We start from the raw sequence: 19,370 nt of genomic DNA on the forward strand, positions 1-19,370 counted from the left end.
TTTATAAGCATGAACACAAGAGGATCTAGTGTGTCTGAAATCTTAAATTGAATAGTTGTCATCCTGCTGGCTGTAGTTTCATGTGTCATGAATGTGCCTGTGATGGACAGCAAGGCAAAATCTTTTTCTGACACCAGTAATGCCTGTATGTCAATATAATTCTGCTAGGATAATCATTCTCCCCTTATTCATGTCGGAAAAGCAATTGAGCGAATTCCCTCATGTTTTGGATATCCACTATTGCCAACCTCTATGAAAAGTCTTCTAGAGGGTGCTCTGCCTGCCAACCCCACTTTGTGTACATTTGTAATTTATTACGTCTGTCCCTATCAGATGAAGCGGCTGACCTCATGAGTGCCTGACTCCCAGTCTGCTTTAATGTGTCGGAGCAAATGCTTCAGGCTGCTGTGACAAAGTGCTTAAATGTAAGATGTTTTGCATCTCGGCAAAACATTAATCTTTCTAATCTATATTTCATACGAATTTTATTTTCCTTTTTATAGAAATAATGGCTTATAAAATCATGGCTTTGTCCAAGCTGAAGCACAGGCATGGACAAAGTCCAGTAAGTGATGGTGGGCTAGCACTCCCCTGTCTGATAGCACTCCTCTGTGTCCTCTCCTGTCTGATAGGACTCCTCTCTGCTCGTTCCTGTCTGATAGCACTCCTCTGTCCTCTCTCCTGTCTGATAGCACTCCTCTGTCCTCTCTCCTGTCTGATAGCACCCCTCTGTCCTCTCTCCTGTCTGATAGCATTCCTCTGTCCTCTCTCCTGTCTGATAGCACTCCTCTGTCCTCTCTCCTGTCTGATAGCACTCCTCTGTCCTCTCTCCTGTCTGATAGCACTCCTCTGTCCTCTCTCCTGTCTGATAGCACTCCTCTGTCCTCTCTCCTGTCTGATAGCACTCCTCTGTCCTCTCTCCTGTCTGATAGCACTCCTCTGTCCTCTCTCCTGTCTGATAGCACTCCTCTGTCCTCTCTCCTGTCTGATAGCACTCCTCTGTCCTCTCTCCTGTCTGATAGCACTCCTCTGTCCTCTCTCCTGTCTGATAGCACTCCTCTGTCCTCTCTCCTGTCTGATAGCACTCCTCTGTCCTCTCTCCTGTCTGATAGCACTCCTCTGTCCTCTCTCCTGTCTGATAGCACTCCTCTGTCCTCTCTCCTGTCTGATAGCACTCCTCTGTCCTCTCTCCTGTCTGATAGCACTCCTCTGTCCTCTCTCCTGTCTGATAGCACTCCTCTGTCCTCTCTCCTGTCTGATAGCACTCCTCTGTCCTCTCTCCTGTCTTATAGGACAGGAGTGCTAGCCCCACTCTCACTTACATGATTTTGTCCATGCCTGTGCTTCATCTTGGACAGCCATGATTTTATAAGCCATTATTTCTATAAAAAGGAATTACATATTTTTTATGAAGGACATTAGAAAGGTTAATGTTTTGCCAAGATGCACAACATCTAAAAAGTTTTTGAATCAGACAGTGCCTATTTAAAGGAGCTGAGCTTGCAAAAGAACTATCTTTTTTTATTAAAGTGTTACGGTCATTAGTAAGAAAAAAAAAAAAACTGTCACTGCAGTAACCTGCTCGAAGACCTATATGCATAATATGCAGGTTTTTATATGTAAAATACCTTTTGATCTATGTATGGCTATGCTCACTCTGATTGTAGACCTCCTGTTGGTATTTAAGAACTATGACAATCTTGCTCCTTTTCCTCCCTCTTCTCTCTCTTGTCATGAGGTCTGCACAAGCATTTTTCCATTTGCAAATCTAGCTTTGTGCCTGAAGTGCATGCGTTTTATTAGTTTAATGCAGCCATATATTTGGTGCGTGCGTTCCTCTCTGCAACTTGTGACGGACAAACCGGAAGTTCGGAGTCTGTGACTGCCAGTTGGCTTGCGCATGTGCAGAGTGTGTCGCTGGCCGTTTTTCAGATGCAGGTCCAGATTAGTCTATTTAAACCTTGCAGAACCTTCACACTGGTCTCTGCATGCTGGGCAGCTGGGTTCCGGTTCTGCAAGGTGGAAGACTGTCCTTAGCAAGCCTGTGCAGTAGTGTATACAGGTTGTAACAGTTGGTTTTTCCCAGATGTCGAACCATGGAAGTTCTGGAAAGAGAGAGCACCAAAATATTTTTTCCATATTTTTTTTATCCGGTTTGCGCACTGGAAACACTCAGGAGTACACCCAGTGAACTCTTCTTCTGGAGGAACTCTTTCCAACGCTCCCTTTTGTAGAAAATCCTTTAATATAATTACAATGAGAATGATTCCGTAGGAACCTTTCTCTTGGATGGCGAATTAAATCAAGAGTGTAGCCTTCTTTTATGATGTTTTGTACCCAAACATCTAATGTGACATCTTCCCAGGCAGATTAGAAATTCAGTAATCTTGCTGGCCCGGCATCAGAACTCAGGTTTCTTGGATGAAGAATATGGCTGTTTTTTATTTCCCTTCTCTTGGAAACGGTTAGAGAATTTTCTTCCTGATCTTTCCTATGTGCTGCGACTCCGAAAGGAAGATCTCCCCCTCTGATTCCAAAACCTGGAAGTTCTGGGTTTGAAGGATTGTAGAAGAGAAATGTTTTTATCCTTTTTCTTCTGCTCCATAACTTTATCCAGCTGAGAGCCAATAAGATTAACCGGCTCAAAAGGCAAAGAAAAAAAGTGGCTCTTCCAAGATGCGTCACCCGGCCAGGGCTTCAACCGTATAGCACTTCTGGTTGAATTAGCCAGAGCCATATTTTTTTGCCGCAATCTTTATTACGTCTAAAGGAAAGTTGCAAAGGAAATCTGCTGCCATTTTCAACAGGGCAGCTTGCTCTTGCAGCTCTTCATGAGATACACCATCTTGTATATCTATAGGTAGTTTACTAAGCCATGCCCTCATAGCTTTTGGCGACAGGGACTGATTACATTGCTCCCTTCTGAAGAGCTTCCAGATTACAATGAGCCCTCTCTAATAGGTTATCTGCTTTCCGATCCATCGGGTCTTTTAGAAGGCTGGTCTCATTTGATGGAAAGAAAGCTGTCTTGGACATGCTAGCAATTTCCAAGTCAATCTTTCCAGGTAAGTCCCATTTCTCTATCGGCCCCATTGGGGGACACAGTCCGTGGGTGTATGCTGCTGTCTCTAGGAGGTGTGACACTATGGTGGTAATAAAAATCTCCTCCCAGCAGGATATACCCGCCTTCAGGTCCTGAGCTAATCAGTTTAAGCTTAGTGTCTGAAGGAGGTGGACATGGTCTGGAATTCTCCAGACCAGGTCTTTTGATTTTTTTTTTGTTTTCCTAGTATAGGGAAGTGTTAATTTTTTATTCATTTTTCTTTCCTGTTTTCAGGTGGGGACTCAGGGACTCCGGTTCCCTGTTTCCCCATTGCGAGTAAGGGGGCACAGACATTACTTTCACTTTCTCTGGCAGTCTCTGCCGGCGTATTGGCCGCACGCTCTATTCCCCCGAGCGCATATGCGGCTCGGGACAAGGAGTGGGCGCCATTACAGCTTCTTCTCGGCCTGTCTATAGCTCCGCCTACAGGGCTGTCGGAGCTATTCAGAGGCGCGAAGTAGCCTCCAATCAGCGCCGTGGGCACGATTTTCAGTTAGAAGGGGCCAATTAGTTAGTGCCTCTGCTTCAGGCACGCCCCCCTCTACTATTGGCTGGCCTGTTTCTTACACTCTAGCTGCACGGAGCCGAGTTCTCCTCACTGCAGCTGCCAGAGGACACAGACTAGGGTGAGAAAGTTCCTGTCTCTTTTCTCATTATGTCAGTACCCAGAGCTGTTCCTCCCTCTAAACAGAAACCTGGAACATCAGTGACTTATTTTGTCTGTAAGCACTGTAGTACCAAGATGCCTGGCTCTACCGAGCCCACTTACCCTGCCTGCTCCACTGCTCCCCCCAGACCCCCTGGTACCCCTTTATGCCCTTTCGGTTCCGGTGGATTCAGCCGCTCCACCAGCCCTGGTTTCTTCCCTGACCCAGTATATGGCTGACTTGACCCAAGTCTCCCGTTCAGTGGCTGAGGCCTCCCGGGAAGTGGTGTCCGCCTTGAAGGGGTCTTCCCTGCGCTGGGACTCTGAGAGGGCTTCCAAGGCCACCATTTCTCTGTGGATTCGGTCTGCCATTTCGGAAGCCTATCACTGTAAGGGGAAGATTCCTCCTTTTCAGGGTTGTGGCTCATTCTACTTGTTCTGTTGGGGCATCCTGGGCTCTCCAGAATAGGGCCTCGGCCTCGCAGATTTTTTAATAGAAGTAACTTACAAATCTGTTTAACTTTCTGGCACCATTTGATAAAAAAAAAAAAAAAAAAAAAAAAAAGTTTTCCACTGGAGTACCCCTTTAAGTTCTTCTTCTTCTATTTGTGGGAAGAACTTTCGGTGTGCACTGCACATGTGCAAACTGCAAAACCGGATTGTGCAAACAGGATTGAGGGATATACGCACATACGGTTCTGTACAGTTCCCATTGACCACCATTTAAAAAAAAAAAAAAATAAAAAACTATACGGGTTGTATCAGATTTTTCACCCGGGCATAAAACCATAGTAGACTGCGGTTTTGTGTACGGGGAAAAACGGATAAAACCGTAAATGATGCAAAACGTACAAAATCGGATGCTACGTTTGGCATACGGTTTTCAATGACATATCTATACATACGGTTTGCAATATGGTTCCATACGGTTTTTACACTGAAACCGGATACGGGAGCCGTATTGCAAAAACAATGTGAATGCAGCCTAAGAGGTGGAGGACGCAGGGGACAGTGTTCTAGCAATGTGTCTTGGAATGTGTGTTGGAAAAGCCCCACATAGGCAGACAGTAATGAAATAGTCTCCCCTTCATCAGCCACCATAAAATTCAGTGATAATCCTTAACTAGGAACCTTCTAAAGAGACATGAAGTTTAGGCGATCACTCCTTTTCCTGAGACCAGGAGGCGATGCCACCACACATCAGCTGGTGCTGCATGGATGCCTCCTAAAAGACTAAAAAAAACTGTTTCAATTGGCCAGATTTATCAAACTGTGTGAGGGAAAAAATAGAGGGAGGATTTTCCCACAGCCAACATTCACAGCTCAGGTTTCACTTTACCAGAGCTCGTTAGCTGAGCAGTGATTGGTTGCTAGGGAAAAGCATTCAATTTTTTTTTAGAGTTTGAAAAATCTGGCCCAATGAGTGAGCATTTATTGGCATTCTAATAGTTAAAGCTTATTTCAAGCCTATCAATATATTGTTACAACAGTGAGTTTTAAGCTTCAAACAATGTTTGTCCACAGTATAATTTCTCCATTGTAATGCGATCTGGAGTTAATTTTATTATTCATTTGTTTTATTTAATTTTTTTAGTCTTGCTTCTTTCCCCAGATTAGTTTCAATCTTTTTAAACCTAATAGTTATTGTCACAGGTTGGAGAAGCGTTCGCTTCTTGGCCTTTTGACTAAGAACAAGTGTTGTATCTTTTCGTATCAGTGGTCTAGTCCGAGCCATTTATGTAGGATGGATGCTGCATGGAGGGGGCAGGTGTACTGAGGCGTTCAGGGGCTGGTTATGAGGAATCAGCTCGACGGCTGCCCTGATGTGACCTGTTTCCCTCCGGGTCTTGCCATGAGGCTGAGAGGGTCTAGAGCCGAGGTACTTTAGTGCCTCGGGGAGTGGTGATCCCGAGGTGCTGAAACTCACTGGGTGTATTGGCTCACTGAATTGAAGCACTGGCACCATGATCTCTTCACCTTAGTTTCACTCACCTCTTGATTCCCGGCCTTCTGGCTATGATCGGAGAATTTTTTATAGATCTGGCCGGATGTCCGGCCAGTATACCTGCGCACATTCACTTATTTATTTATTTTTGTTCACTGTCAATTTTGCGTGTTGTGTGTCATCAGGATTGTTAGGATGCAGTAGCCCTTCAGGGTGTCCCTTCTAGCAGTCTAGGGGAGGTGTGTGTAGCCATTTAGGTTCCGCACCTCCCTGCAAAAACCCAAAGTACTCCTGCATGGGCAGGGTACTGACCGTTAACTGCTCTCCGGGCAGATACTTTGGCTGACGCCAAGGGGGATGCCAGGAGAATTTGTAGTCCCTTAGTAGCTTCGACGAAAAGGGACATTGAGCCTGGAACCTCGCAGGTACCTTTTGGTCTGGAGGCGAAGGGTAAAGTTTATTGGGGGGCTTCTCTCCTGTAGGAGAAGGGCTTGTGATGGACCGCATCCTTTGTAGATGTTATTTTAGTGTAACACGTTTGCACTTTTTCTTGCACTCTGGGTGATTCAAGAGCACGTTCCTCGGCTCTTAAGAAAAAAAAAGAGAGAAAGTGTGTTTTAAGCTTCAAACAATGTTTGTCCACAGTATTATTTCTCCAGTGTAATAAGATCTGGAGTTTATTTTTGAATTTATCTTTTTTTTTATATTTACATAGTCCAATTGTTACATATAAAGGCATATTGTAGTCTTGCTTCTTTCCCCAGATTAGTTTCAATCATTTTAAATTAATAGTTATTAACACAGGTTGGAGAAGCCTTCAGAAAAAAAGTTGTAGTGTTTTAGTAATTTTAATCAGCGCAATTCTGTCAGACTTTGATAAAAGTAGTTTAAACTATGTTGTGATGTGATTTCTGTTTAAGATCAATCAAACCATACTAATTTGTATTAGTAGAAAACTTTATTCCAAAATATTCAAAACTGGCATGTATATCAAAAGAACCAAATAATCAATATTGGTGTCCAAAGGAAGTAATACCCATTTTGACCAGTTAATAATAAAACCAGAATATGTAGCATACTCTCAAATCTCAGCAATTGTCTGGATAATCTTGCAAATGATCTCACAAACCTTGTCATCTGCATAGAGTAAAATTAGTTTTTTTTGCGTCAAGTTGATCCCAACATCTTGATTGAATATTATTTCTGATTATAATAGATAAAAGGTTGATATATAAAGTAAATAGTGGCTGTATCTACTTACTGTTAAAGGGGTACTCCCGTGGAAAACGTTATTTATTTTTTAATCAACTGGTGCCAGAAAGTTAAACAGATTTGTAAATTACTTCCATTAAAAAATCTTAATCCTTCCAATATATTTTATGGGCTGTATACTACAGAGGAAATGCTTTTCTTTTTGGATTTCTCTGATGTCATGACCACAGTGTTCTCTGCTGACCTCTGCTGTCCATTTTAGGAAATGTACAGAGCAGCATATGTTTGCTATGGGGATTTTCTCCTGCTCTGGACAGTTCCAAAAATGGTCAGCAGAGAGCACTGTGGTCATGACATCAGAGAAATCCAAAAAGAAAAGCATTTCTTCTGTAGTATATAGCCCCTTTCTGGCACCAGTTGATTTTAAAAAGTTTTCCACGGGAGTACCCCTTTAAGTTAGGCAGTAGTTAATAAGTAATAGTAAATGCCAGTTATTTATATATGTTTTGTTAATATATTTTGTATATGTACGGAAAGTATAATTTTTTTTTTTTTTCCCTTTTCATAGACCATACCCGTTTGTTTTATTTTATTCAAAATTTCATGGGTTAGAAATGTGTGTTGATGCAAGGACATTTGGCAATGAAGCTAGATTTATTAGAAGATCCTGTACACCCAATGCTGAGGTATGTTACGACAGTAGTGCATGAGATTGAAAACTTTATTGCTCTTAATCATTAAAAGTACACTGTTATGTTATGAAGTGAATTAATTAAAAGGCTCTTCAGAGATCTAGTCTCATGTTAAAGGGGTTATCCAGTGGGATGTGTGTATTTTTTTTTTTTTTTTTTTTTTAACAACTTAACAGCATACAAACAGAAACAGAATTTTCATTACCACTTAGTTTCTCTGGTTTCCCACTCCAGTCCCCGGCGCTGATCCTCTTCTTCTCAGAAAACGTGACACCTGGGCCTGGAGTGTCACATTGACCCTCAGTTACTGGCTACAGCGATGTCTCTCCTCAGCCAGTGAATGACCGAAGGGCAGTGTGACTCTCTGGGCCTCGACATCACTACAGGCCCAGGCTGACAGGAAGAGGATCACTGTCGTGGTCCGGAGCGGGACAACCGGAGGCACCACTGGAGCGCTGGAGTAAAAGTGTAGTGGGACAAGTTGTACTTTTCATTGGCACACTTTTTCTCATGTAATGTATTACGAAGCCAGAAAAAAAAATATATAAGGCAAAATAAAAAACTTTATTCTATGGGTCAGTGTGATTCCACTGATACTTAACTTGGATAATGTTTGCATAAAAAAAAATTTGAAAAAGGGAAATAAAATAATGTTCATTACCATGTGAAGGGGGTGATTTCACACACACCTTTTTTGCTATTGCGTTACATTGGTCTATGTCATTGGCACCCAATTGCTAAGAGCTGCCATGAGCAATTGCTGATCCACTGAGGACCAGGAAGGTTGCGGAAGTCCCTGTTGTTCCACAGAGACTCAACGACAGCCCTGTTGTCCCCCTGGACAACAGAGATTGCCAGCATGTAATGTTTAAATGCCGTGATTTCTATTGATCAAAGCATTTACCTTTTTAATTTAAGGACATCGGAGCAAGCTTTGATGTCCGTCATAACCGGAAGTCAGTTGCTTCCAGCAGCGGGCATCTGCCGGTTATGACACTGATTTGACTCCCGGCCCTGCACAATATTCCCCTCACCCAACCTATGACGTACATGTACATCATTGGTTGGGAAGGGCTTAACCCCTTAAGGACGTAGCCCATTTTCACCTCTAGGACGCAGCCCTTTTTTGCACATCTGACCACTGTCACTTTAAACATTAATAACTCTGGAATGCTTTTACTTATCAATCTGATTCCGAGATTGCTTTTTCGTGACATATTCTACTTTAACATAGTGGTAAATTTTTGTGGTAACTTGCATCCTTTCTTGGTGAACAATCCCCAAATTTGATGAAAAAATTGAAAATTTTGCATTTTTCTGACTTTGAAGCTCTCTGCTTGTAAGGAAAATGGATATTCCAAATAAAAAAGTTTTGGGGATTCACATATACAAAATGTCTACTTTATAATTGCATCATAAAATGTACGTGTTTTTACTTTTGGAAGACATCAGAGGGCTTCAAAGTTCAGCAGCAATTTAAAAAATTTTCACAAAATTTTCAAACTCGCTATTTTTCATGGACCAGTTCAGGTTTGAAGTGGATTTGAAGTGGATTTGGTCTTCATATTAGAAATACCCCATGAATTACCCCATTGTAAAAATTGCAGGAAAAGCAGCAAAGTGAAGGAGAAAATTCAAAATCTTCATTTTTACACTTGCATGTTCTTGTAGACCCAATTTTTGAATTTTTACAAGGGGTGAAAGGATAAAATTTATACTTGAATTTGTAGCCCAATTTCTCTCTAGTAAGCACATACCTCATATGTCTATGTAAATTGTTCGGCGGGCGCAGTAGAGGGCTCAGAAGCGAAGGAGCGACAAGGGGATTTTGGAGAGTACGTTTTTCTGAAATGGTTTTTGGGGGGCATGTCGCATTTAGGAAGCCCCTATGGTGCCAGGACAGCAAAAAAAAATAAATAAAAAAACACATGGCATACCATTTTGGAAACTAGACCCCTTGAGGAACGTAACAGGTGTTTCACGACTTTTGCATATGTTAAAAAAAAAAATTGTTTTTTTTTTTACCAAAAATGCTTGGTTTAGCTAAAAATTTACATTTTTAAAAAAGGTAATAGCAGAAAATACCCCCCAAAATTTGAAGCCCAATTTCTCCCGATTCAGAAAACACCCCATATGGGGATGAAAAGTGCTCTGCTGGCGCACTACAGGTCTCAGAGGAGAAGGAGTCACATTTGGCTTTTGGAAGCAAATTTTGCTCTGGGGGCATGCCGCATTTAGGAAGCCCCTATGGTGCCAGGACAGCAAAAAAAACAAAAACCCACATGGCATACAATTTTGGAAACTAGACCCCTTGGGGAATGTAACAAGGGGTAAAGTGAACCTTAATACTCCAGAGGTGTTTCGCGACTTTTGCATATGTAAAAAAATATATATATATTTTTTTACACTAAAATGCTTGTTTTCCCCCAAATTTTACATTTTAATAGCAGAAAATACCCCCCAAAATTTGTAACCCCATCTCTTCTGAGTATGGAAATACCCCATAAGTGGACGTCAGAAGAGCAGGAGCATCATTGAGCTTTTGGAGAGAGAATTTGGCCATGTGCATTTACAAAGCCCCTCCGTGGTGCCAGAGAAGTGGACCCCCCCACATGTGACCCCATTTTTAAAACTACACCCCTCACGGAATGTAATAAGGGGTGCAGTGAGCATTTACACCCCACTGGCATTTGACGGATCTTTGGAACAGTGGGCTGTGCAAATTAAAAATTTTATTTTTCATTTTCACAGACCCCTGTTTCAATGATCTGTCAGACACCTGTGGGGTGTAAATGCTCACTATACCCCTTGTTACATTCAGTGAGGGGTGTAGTTTCCAAAATGGGGTCACAAGTGGGTATGTATTGTTTTGCGCTTATGTCAGAACCGCTGTAAAATCAGCCACCCCTGTGCAAATCACCACCAATTTAGACCCCAAATGTACATAGTGCGCTCTCACTCCTGAGCCTTGTTGTGTGCCCGCAGAGCACTTTGGGCCCACATGGGGTATCTCCGTACTCAGGAGAAATTGCATTACAAATTTTGGGGGCTTTTTTTCTTTTACCGCTTGTGAAATGTAAAAGTACGGGGCAACACCAGTATGTTAGTGTACAAAAATGTTTTTTGTTTTTTTTACACTAACATGCTGGTGTAGACCCCAACTTTACCTTTTCACTTGGGGTAAAAGGAGAAAAAGCCCCCAAAATTTGTTGGGCAATTTCTCCCGAGTACGGTGATACCCCTTATGTGGCCCTAAACTGTTGCCTTGAAATATGACAGGGCTCCAAAGTGAGAGCGCCATGCGCATTTGAGGCCTAAATTAGGGATTTTCATAGGGGTATTCTAAGCCAGTGATTCCCAAACAGGGTGCCTCCAGCTGTTGCAAAACTCCCAGCATCCCTGAACAGTCAGTGGTTGTCCGGAAATGCTGGGAGTTTTTGTTTTGCAACAGCTGGAGGCTCCGTTTTGGAAACACTGCCGCAGGATAGGTTTTTCATTTTTATTGGGGGGGGGGGGGGGGTGCAGTGTATGTGTGTATATGTAGTGTTTTACTCTTTATTTTGTGTTAGTGTAGTGTAATGTTTTTAGGTTACATTCACACTGTAGGCAGATTACACCGAGTCTCCCGCTAGGAGTTTGAGCTGTGGCGGAAAATTTGCCGCAGCTCAAACTTGAAGCGGGGAACTCGCTGTAATCCGCCGCCAGTGTGAATGTAGCCTGTACATTCACATGGGAGGGGGGGCAAAACTACAACTCCCAGCATGCACTGACAGAACGTGCATGCTGGAAGTTGTAGTTTTGCAACAGCTGGAGGCACACTGGTTGGAAAATACTGAGTTAGGTAATAGAACTATTACCTAACTTGGTATTTCCCAACCAGTGTGCCTCCAGCTGTTGCAGAACTACAACTCTCAGCATGTACTGATTGCCAAAGGGAATGCTAGGAGATGTAGTTATGCAACAGCTGGAGGCATGAAAGTACAACTCCCAGCATGCGGAGACAGCCATTTGCTGTTCCTGAATGCTGGGAGTTGTAGTTTTGCAAGATTTAGAGGGGTTCAGGCTGGAGATCACTGACGGTGGTCTCTAAACTGTAGCCCTCCAGATGTTGCAAAACTACAAATCTCAGCATGCTAAGACAGCAAACTGCTGTCTGGGCATGCTGGGAGTTGTAGTTTTGTAACATCTGGAGGGCTACAGTTTAGAGACCACTGTCAGTGATCTCTAGCCTGAACCCCATCTTGCTAAACAACAAATCCCAGCATGCCAACACAGCAAACAGCTGTCAAGGCATGGTGGTAGTTGTAGTTTTGCAAGATGGGGTTCAGGCTAGAGATCACTGACAGGGGGTGTCTAAACTGTAGCCCTCCAGATGTTAGGCAACAGACTCCCGGACACGCCGCCGCCATACCCTCCTCCACCGCCGCCATGATCACAGCCGCCGCTGCCATCTGGAGCTCCGCCGCCGGGTAAGTGACCACCGCCGCCGCTACTACAAGATTCCCCCCGCTGTGCCCGGACACCGATGGGTGGGAAACGAACTTTAACCCCGCCCCCAGTCTACTATTGGTCTGTCGCTCCGGCCGATCAATAGCAGGGATAGGAGGTTATGGGGTTAATGCTGCCGGGACCAGCGCGATCGCGGCCCCGGCAGCTGCGGTGGGACTCCGGCTGTGATTGACAGCTGAGTCCCGCCGGCGATCTCTCCCGCGGCAGAGCAGGAGATCGCTTGGACGTATACATACGTCCATTTACGCGAACGTGTAGTTCGCCTGGACGTATGCATACGTCCAATAGCGGGAAGGGGTTAATATATGCCCCCCGCATAACCTCTTTAACCCCTTAACAATCACGGACGTTTATTTACGTACTGTTGCTGGCTCCCGATCTGTGAAGCATGCTCAGAAGCTGAGCGCGCTTCGTAACTGTGGGGTCCCAGTTGTTATCAGCAAGCAGGACCCGCGGCTAATACCTGACATCACCTAATGGGCTGATGTCCGGTATTAACCCTTTAGACGCCACAATCAAAGTTGATCGTGGCGTCTAAAACGAGAGAATACACTGCCAGTTAGCTAATAAATGTGATTTAACCCCTTCCCTAATAAAACATCAAAATCATAAAAATAGTAAAAATGTGGTATTGCCGCATGCGTAAATGTCTGAACCATAAAAATATATTGTTAATTAAACCGCACGGTCAATAGCGTATGCGCAAAAAAATTCCAAAGTCCAAAATAGCGTATTTTTGGTAACTTTTTATGCCATAAAGAAATTAATAAAAAGCGATCAAAAAGTCTGATCAAAGCAAATATGGTACCGATAAAAACTTCAGATCACGGAGCAAAAGATTAGACCTCATACCGCCCTGTTCGTGGAAAAATAAAAAAGGTTATAAGGGGTCAGAAGATGACCATTTTAAACGTATTAATTTTCGTGCATGTAGTTATGATTTTTTCCAGAAGTAATACAAAATGAAACCTATATAAGTAAGGTAACATTTTAATCGTATGGACCCACAGAATAAATATAGGGTGTCATGTGTACCGAAAAATGTACTACGTAGAAATGTAAGCCCCCAAAATTTATGGCGTTTTCTTACATTTTTTCGCACAATGATTTTTTTCTTCCATTTCACCATAGGTTTTTGGGTAAAATGACTGATGTCATTACAAAGTAGAATAGCAAAAAAAAAGCCATCATATGGATTTTTAGGTGCAAAATTGAAAGGGTTATGATTTTTAAAATGTATGGAGCAAAAAACGAAAGTGCAAAAACTGAAAAAAAGCTTGTTCCCTAAAGTGTACCCGTCAGATCCAACAAAATTTTTTTTTTTTATTTTACTTTTCATTCTGATTCCGAGATTTTTTTTTTTCGTGACATATTCTACTTCATGTTAGTGGTAAATTTTTGTTGATACTTTCATCATTTCTTGGTGAAAAATTAAAAATTTTGATGAAAAAATTGAAAATTTAGCATTTTTCTAACTTTGAAGCTCTCTGCTTGTAAGGAAAACATACTTTCCAAATAAATGATACATTGATTCACAAATACAATAGGTCTACTTTTATATTTTCATCATAAAATTGACATGTTCTTCATATTAGAACTACCCCAGAAATTACCCCATTATAAAAACTGCACCCCTCAAAATATTCAAAATGACATTCAGAAAGTGTGTTAACCCTTTAGGTGTTTCACAGGAATAGCAGCAAAGTGAAGGAGAAAATTCAAAATATTCATTTTTTACACTCTAATTTTCTTTAGACCCAGTTTTTGAATTTTTACAAGGAGAAAAAGCCCCCCAAAATTTGCAACCCAATTTCTCTCGAGTAAGGAAATACCTCATATGTGTATGTGAAGTGTTCGGCCGGCGCAGTAGAGGGCACAGAAGGGAAGAAGAAACAATGGGATTTTGGAGACTGAATTTTTCTGAAATGGTTTTTGAGGGGCATGTCACATTTAGAAAGCCCCTATGTTGCCAGAACAGCACAAAACTATTTTGGAAACTACACCCCTCCATGCAAATAACAAGGGGTCCAGTGAGCCTTAACCCCTTAAGGACCCAGCCATTTTACACCTTAGGACACGGCCATTTTTTGCACATCTGACCACTGTCACTTTAAACATTAATAACTCTGGAATGCTTTTAGTTATCATTCTGATTCCGAGAGAGTTTTTTCGTGACATATTCTACTTTAACTTAGTGGTAAAAATTTTTGGTAATTTGCATCCTTTCTTGGTGAAAAATCCCAAAATTTGATGAAAAATTTGAAAATTTTGCATTTTTCTAACTTTGAAGCTCTCTGCTTGTAATGAAAATGGATATTCCAAATATTATTTTATTTTATTCACATATTCAATATGTCTACTTTATATTTGCATCATAAAATTGACGAGTTTTTACTTTTGGAAGACACCAGAGGGCTTCAAAGTTCAGCAGAAATTTTCCAATTTTTCACAAAATTTCCAAAATCGCAATTTTTCAGGGACCAGTTCAGGTTTGAAGTGGATTTGAAGGGTCTTCATCTTAGAAATACCCCACAAATGACCCAATTATAAAAACTGCACCCCCCAAAATATTCAAAATGACATTCAGACAGCATTTTAACCCTTTAGGTGTTTCACAGGAATAGCAGCAAAGTGAAGGAGAAAATTCACAATTTCCTTTTTTTACACTCACATGTTCTTGTAGACCCAATTTTTGAATTTTTACAAGGGGTAAAAGGAGAAAATGTATACTTCTATTTGTAGCCCAATTTCTCTCGACTAAGCACATACCTCATATGTCTATGTAAAGTGTTCGGCGGGCGCAGTAGAGGGCTCAGAAGGGAAGGCGCGACAAGGGGATTTTGGAGCGTACGTTTTTCTGAAATGGTTTTTGGGGGGCATGTTGCATTTAGGAAGCCCCTATGGTGCCAGAACAGCAAAAAAAAACACATGGCATACCATTTTGGAAACTAGACCCCTTGAGGAACGTAACAAGGAATAAAGTGAGCCTTAATACCCCACAGGTGTTTCACGACTCTTGCATATGTAAAAAATGTAAAAAAAAATTTCAATAAAATGTGTGCTTCCCCCCAAATTTCACATTTTTGCAAGGGTTAATAGCAGAAAATAGCCCCCAAAATTTGTAACCCCATCTCTTCTGAGTATGGAGGTACCCCATAAGTTGACATGAAGTGCACTATGGGCGAACTACAATGCTCAGAAGAGGAGTCATATTTGGCTTTTTGAGAGCAAATTTTGCTCGTGGGCATGTCGCATTTAGGAAGCCCCTATGGTGCCAGGACAGCAAAATAACCCCCACATGGCATACCATTTTGGAAACTAGACTCCTTGAGGAACGTAACAAGGGGTACAGTGAGCATTTACCCCCACTGGTGTCTGTCAGATCTTTGGAACAGTGGGCTGTACAAAATTTTTAATTTGCGCAGCCCACTGTTCCAAAGATCTGTCAGACACCAGTGGGATGTAAATTCTCACTGCACCCCTCATTACATTCCGTGAGGGGTGTAGTTTGCGAAATGGGGTCACATGTGTTTTTTTTTTTTTTGCGTTTGTCAAAACCGCTGTAACAATCAGCCACCCCTGTGCAAATCACCTCAAATGTACATGGTGCATTCTCCCTTCTGAGCCTTGTTGTGCGCCCCCAGAGCACTTTGCGCCCACATATGGGGTATCTCCGTAGTCGGGAGAAGTTGCATTACAAATTGTGGGGGGCTTTTTTCCCTTTTACCTCTTGTCAAAATGAAAAGTATAGGACAACACCAGCATGTTAGTATAAAAAATTTATTTTTTTACACTAACATGCTGGTGTAGACCACAATTTCACCTTTTCATAAGGGGTGAAAGGAGAAAAAGCCCCCCAAAATTTGTTAGGCAATTTCTGCTGAGTACGGCGATACCCCATATGTGACCCTAAACTGTTGCCTTGAAATACGACAGGGCTCCAAAGTGAGAGCGCCATGTGCATTTGAGGCCTGAATTAGGGATTTGCATTGGGGTGGACATAGGGGTATTCTACGCCAGTGATTCCCAAACAGGGTGCCTCCAGCTGTTGCAAAACTCCCAGCATGCTTGGACAGTCAACGGCTGTCCGGCAATACTGGGAGTTGTTGTTTTGCAACAGCTGGAGGCTCCATTTTGAAAACAGTGGCGTACCAGACGTTTTTCATTTTTATTGGGGAGGGGAGGGGGGCTGTGTAGGGGTATGTGTATATGTACTGTTTTTTACTTTTTATTTTGTGGTAGTGTAGTGTTTTTAGGGTACAGTCACACGGGCGGGGGGGGGGGTTACAGCGATTTTCCCGCTGCGAGTTTGAGCTGCCGCGCAAAATTAGCTGCATCGCAAACTGCAGCCTGATACTCGCTGTAAGCCCCCTGCCCATGTGAATGTACCCTGTACATTCACAAGGGGGGGACCTCCAGCTGTTGCAAAACTACAACTCCCAGCATGCACAGTCTATCAGTGCATGCTGGTAGTTATAGTTTTGCAACAGCTGGAGGCACACGGGTTGGGAAACACTGAGTTAGGAAACAGACAATGTTTCCCAACCAGTGTACCCTCCTGTTGTTGCAAAACCACAACTCCCAAACATTCTCAGGCATGCTGGGAGTAGTAGTTCGGCAACATCTTTATAGCCAGATGTTGCCGAACTACAACTCCCAGCATGCTTGGAGTTGTAGTTTGCAACATCTGGAGGACTACAGTTTGCAGACCACTAATACAGTGGTTCCCAATCTGTGCCCTTCCAGATGTTGCAAAACTACAACTCCCAGTATGCCAAAACTGTCCAGGCATGCTGGGACTTGTTGTTCTGCAACATCTGAAGGGCCAGATGTTACAGAACTACAGCTCCCAGCATGCCTGGACAGTAAGGGCATGCTGAGAATGTGTAGTTTTGCAACATCTGGAAGGGCACAGTGGTCTCCAAACTGTGAACCTCCAGATGTTGCAAACTGCAACTCCCAGCATGCCCAGGCGCCAAGGGCTGTCTGGGCATGCTGGGAGTTGTAGTATATAGGGTCCCAATACAGCAATGCATGTCGCTTTACGGCGACGTGCATTGCTGTAAAGGGCCCGACTGCGGCTGAAGATCTACTCACCTGTCGCCGCCATCTTCCTCGCCGGGATCCGGGTCTTCAGGGACGAGGTAAGTACCGGGGCCGGTCCCCAGCACTCCCCCGTCCCCCGCCGCGTCCTCCGGTCTTCCTCCCGTCCTCTCCGGACCTTCATGGGCCGGGCAGGACGGGAGGAGGTAACCGCCCCCCCTCCTGCGATTGGTCGGTTAACTAACCGACAGATCGCAGGCAATAGGAGGAGGTGGCAGGCTTGCCACCTCGCTCCTATACGTTAGCATGGTCCTGGCTGTCTGTGACAGCCAGGATCATGTGAAATTACCGGGTGGTCTGGTCCCAGAGACCCGATCAGCCCGGTATCGCCGCAGATCGCAAGGGCGATTTCCCTTGCGATTTGCGGCGATCGCCGACATGGGGGCATACATGGCCCCCCTCGGCGTTTGCCCTGGATCCCTGCTGAAGGATTTCAGCAGGGATCCGCTTCCGATCTCCGCCGGGTGAGCGGCGGAGACCAGGAAAAGACATGATGTATGCATACGTCATGGGTCCTTAAGACCCAGGGTGTGAAGACGTATGCATACGTCATGGGTCCTGAAGAGGTTAACACCCCACAGGTGTTTGACGACTTATCTTTAAATTTGGATGTGTAAATGAAGAAAAAACATTTTTCACTAAAGTGCAGAGTTTTTTCTCAAATTTACCATTTTTACAAAGGGTAATGGGAGAAAATGCCCCCCTAAATGCTCACTGTACCCCTTGTTACATTCCGTGAGGGGTGTAGTTTCCAAAATGGGGTCACATGTGGAGGGGGTCCATTATTCTGGCACCATGGGGGCTTTGTAAACACACACAGCCTTCAATTCCAGCCTAATTCTCTCTAAAAAAAACGCCCAATGGCGCTCCTTCTCTTCTGAGCATTGTAGTTCGCCCGCAGAGCACTTTACTTCCACATATGGGCTATTTATATACTCAGAAGAAATGGGGTTACAAATTTTGGGGGTCTTTTTTTTCCTATTACCCCTTGTGAAAATGAAAAATTTGGGGTAACGCCAGCATTTCAGGGGAAATTTTTTTTTTTTAATTTTCGTGTCCAACTTTAACGAAAATTTGTCAAAGACCTGAAGGCTGTTAAGGCTCACTATACCCCTTGTTACGTTCAGTGAGGGGTGTAGTTTCCAAAATGGGGTCACATGTGGTTATATATATATATATATATATATATATATATATATATATATATATATATATATATATATTTATATTATATTATATTATATTATTTTATTTTTTTTCGTTCATGTCAGTACCACTGTAACGATCAGCAACCCCTGTGCAAATCACCAATTTAGGCCTGTACATGGCGCTCTCACTCCTGAGCCATGTAGTTAGTCCGCAGAGCGTTTTACGTACACATATGGGGTATTTCCGTACTCAGAAGAAATTGTGTTACAAATTTTGGGGGTCATGTTCTCCTTTTACCTCTTGTGAAAATGAAAAGTATGGGGCAACACCAGCATGTTAGTGTAAACATTTAAATTTTTTTTTAAACTAACATGCTGGTGTAGCCCCCAACTTTACCTTTTCATAAGGGTAAAAGGAGAAAGATCCCCCCAAAATTTGTAACGCAATTGCTCCCGAATATGGATATACCTTTATATGTGGCCCTAAACTGTTGCCTTGAATTACGACAGGGCTCTGAAGTGAGAGAGAGAGCCATGCGCGTTTGAGGCTTAAATAAGAAATTTGCAATAGGGGCGGACCCGGTTACCTACAGTAAAACCCTACAGCAGTGTTTCCCAAACAGGGTGCCTCCAGCTGTTGCAAGACTCCCAGCCTGCCAGGACAGTGTATGGCTGTCCGACAATACAGGGAGTTGTGGTTTTGCAACAGCTGGAGGCTCCGTTTAGGAAACACTGCCGTATGAGACTTTTTTTTTTTTTTTATTCGGGGGGGAAGGGAGGGGGGAGTATATGTAGTGGGTGGGTGGATATGTAGTGTTTTTTACTTTTTATTATTTGGTAGTGTAGTGTTTTTAGGGTACATTCACACAGGCGGGGGTTCACAGTAAGTTTTCCGCTGGGAGTTTGAGCTGCAGCGGAAAATTTGCCGCAGCTCAAACTTGCAGAAGGAAATCCACTGTAAACCTGCCCGTGTGAATGTACCCTGTACATTCACATGGGGGGGGGGACCCCA

The 19,370-nt window shown here is 43.1% G+C and overlaps 1 protein-coding gene across 7 annotated transcripts in view; it reads left to right on the forward strand.

The window, feature by feature from the left end:
• The window catches only part of KMT2E (lysine methyltransferase 2E (inactive)), a 141,641-nt gene that overhangs the window by 74,488 nt on the left and 47,783 nt on the right, over nucleotides 1–19,370 (forward strand). For all 7 annotated transcript variants that reach the window (XR_008892626.1, XM_056573524.1, XM_056573523.1 and 4 more), the window contains one exon: nucleotides 7,475–7,592. Coding sequence is in view for 6 of the 7 variants with exons in the window: in XM_056573524.1 (XP_056429499.1) it covers nucleotides 7,475–7,592 (118 nt within the window). In the remaining variant the exon portion in view is untranslated. The remainder of the gene's footprint in view (nucleotides 1–7,474; nucleotides 7,593–19,370) is intronic.

The sequence above is a fragment of the Hyla sarda genome, chromosome 4 (genome assembly GCF_029499605.1).
Source record: "Hyla sarda isolate aHylSar1 chromosome 4, aHylSar1.hap1, whole genome shotgun sequence".
Taxonomy (NCBI): domain Eukaryota; kingdom Metazoa; phylum Chordata; class Amphibia; order Anura; family Hylidae; genus Hyla; species Hyla sarda.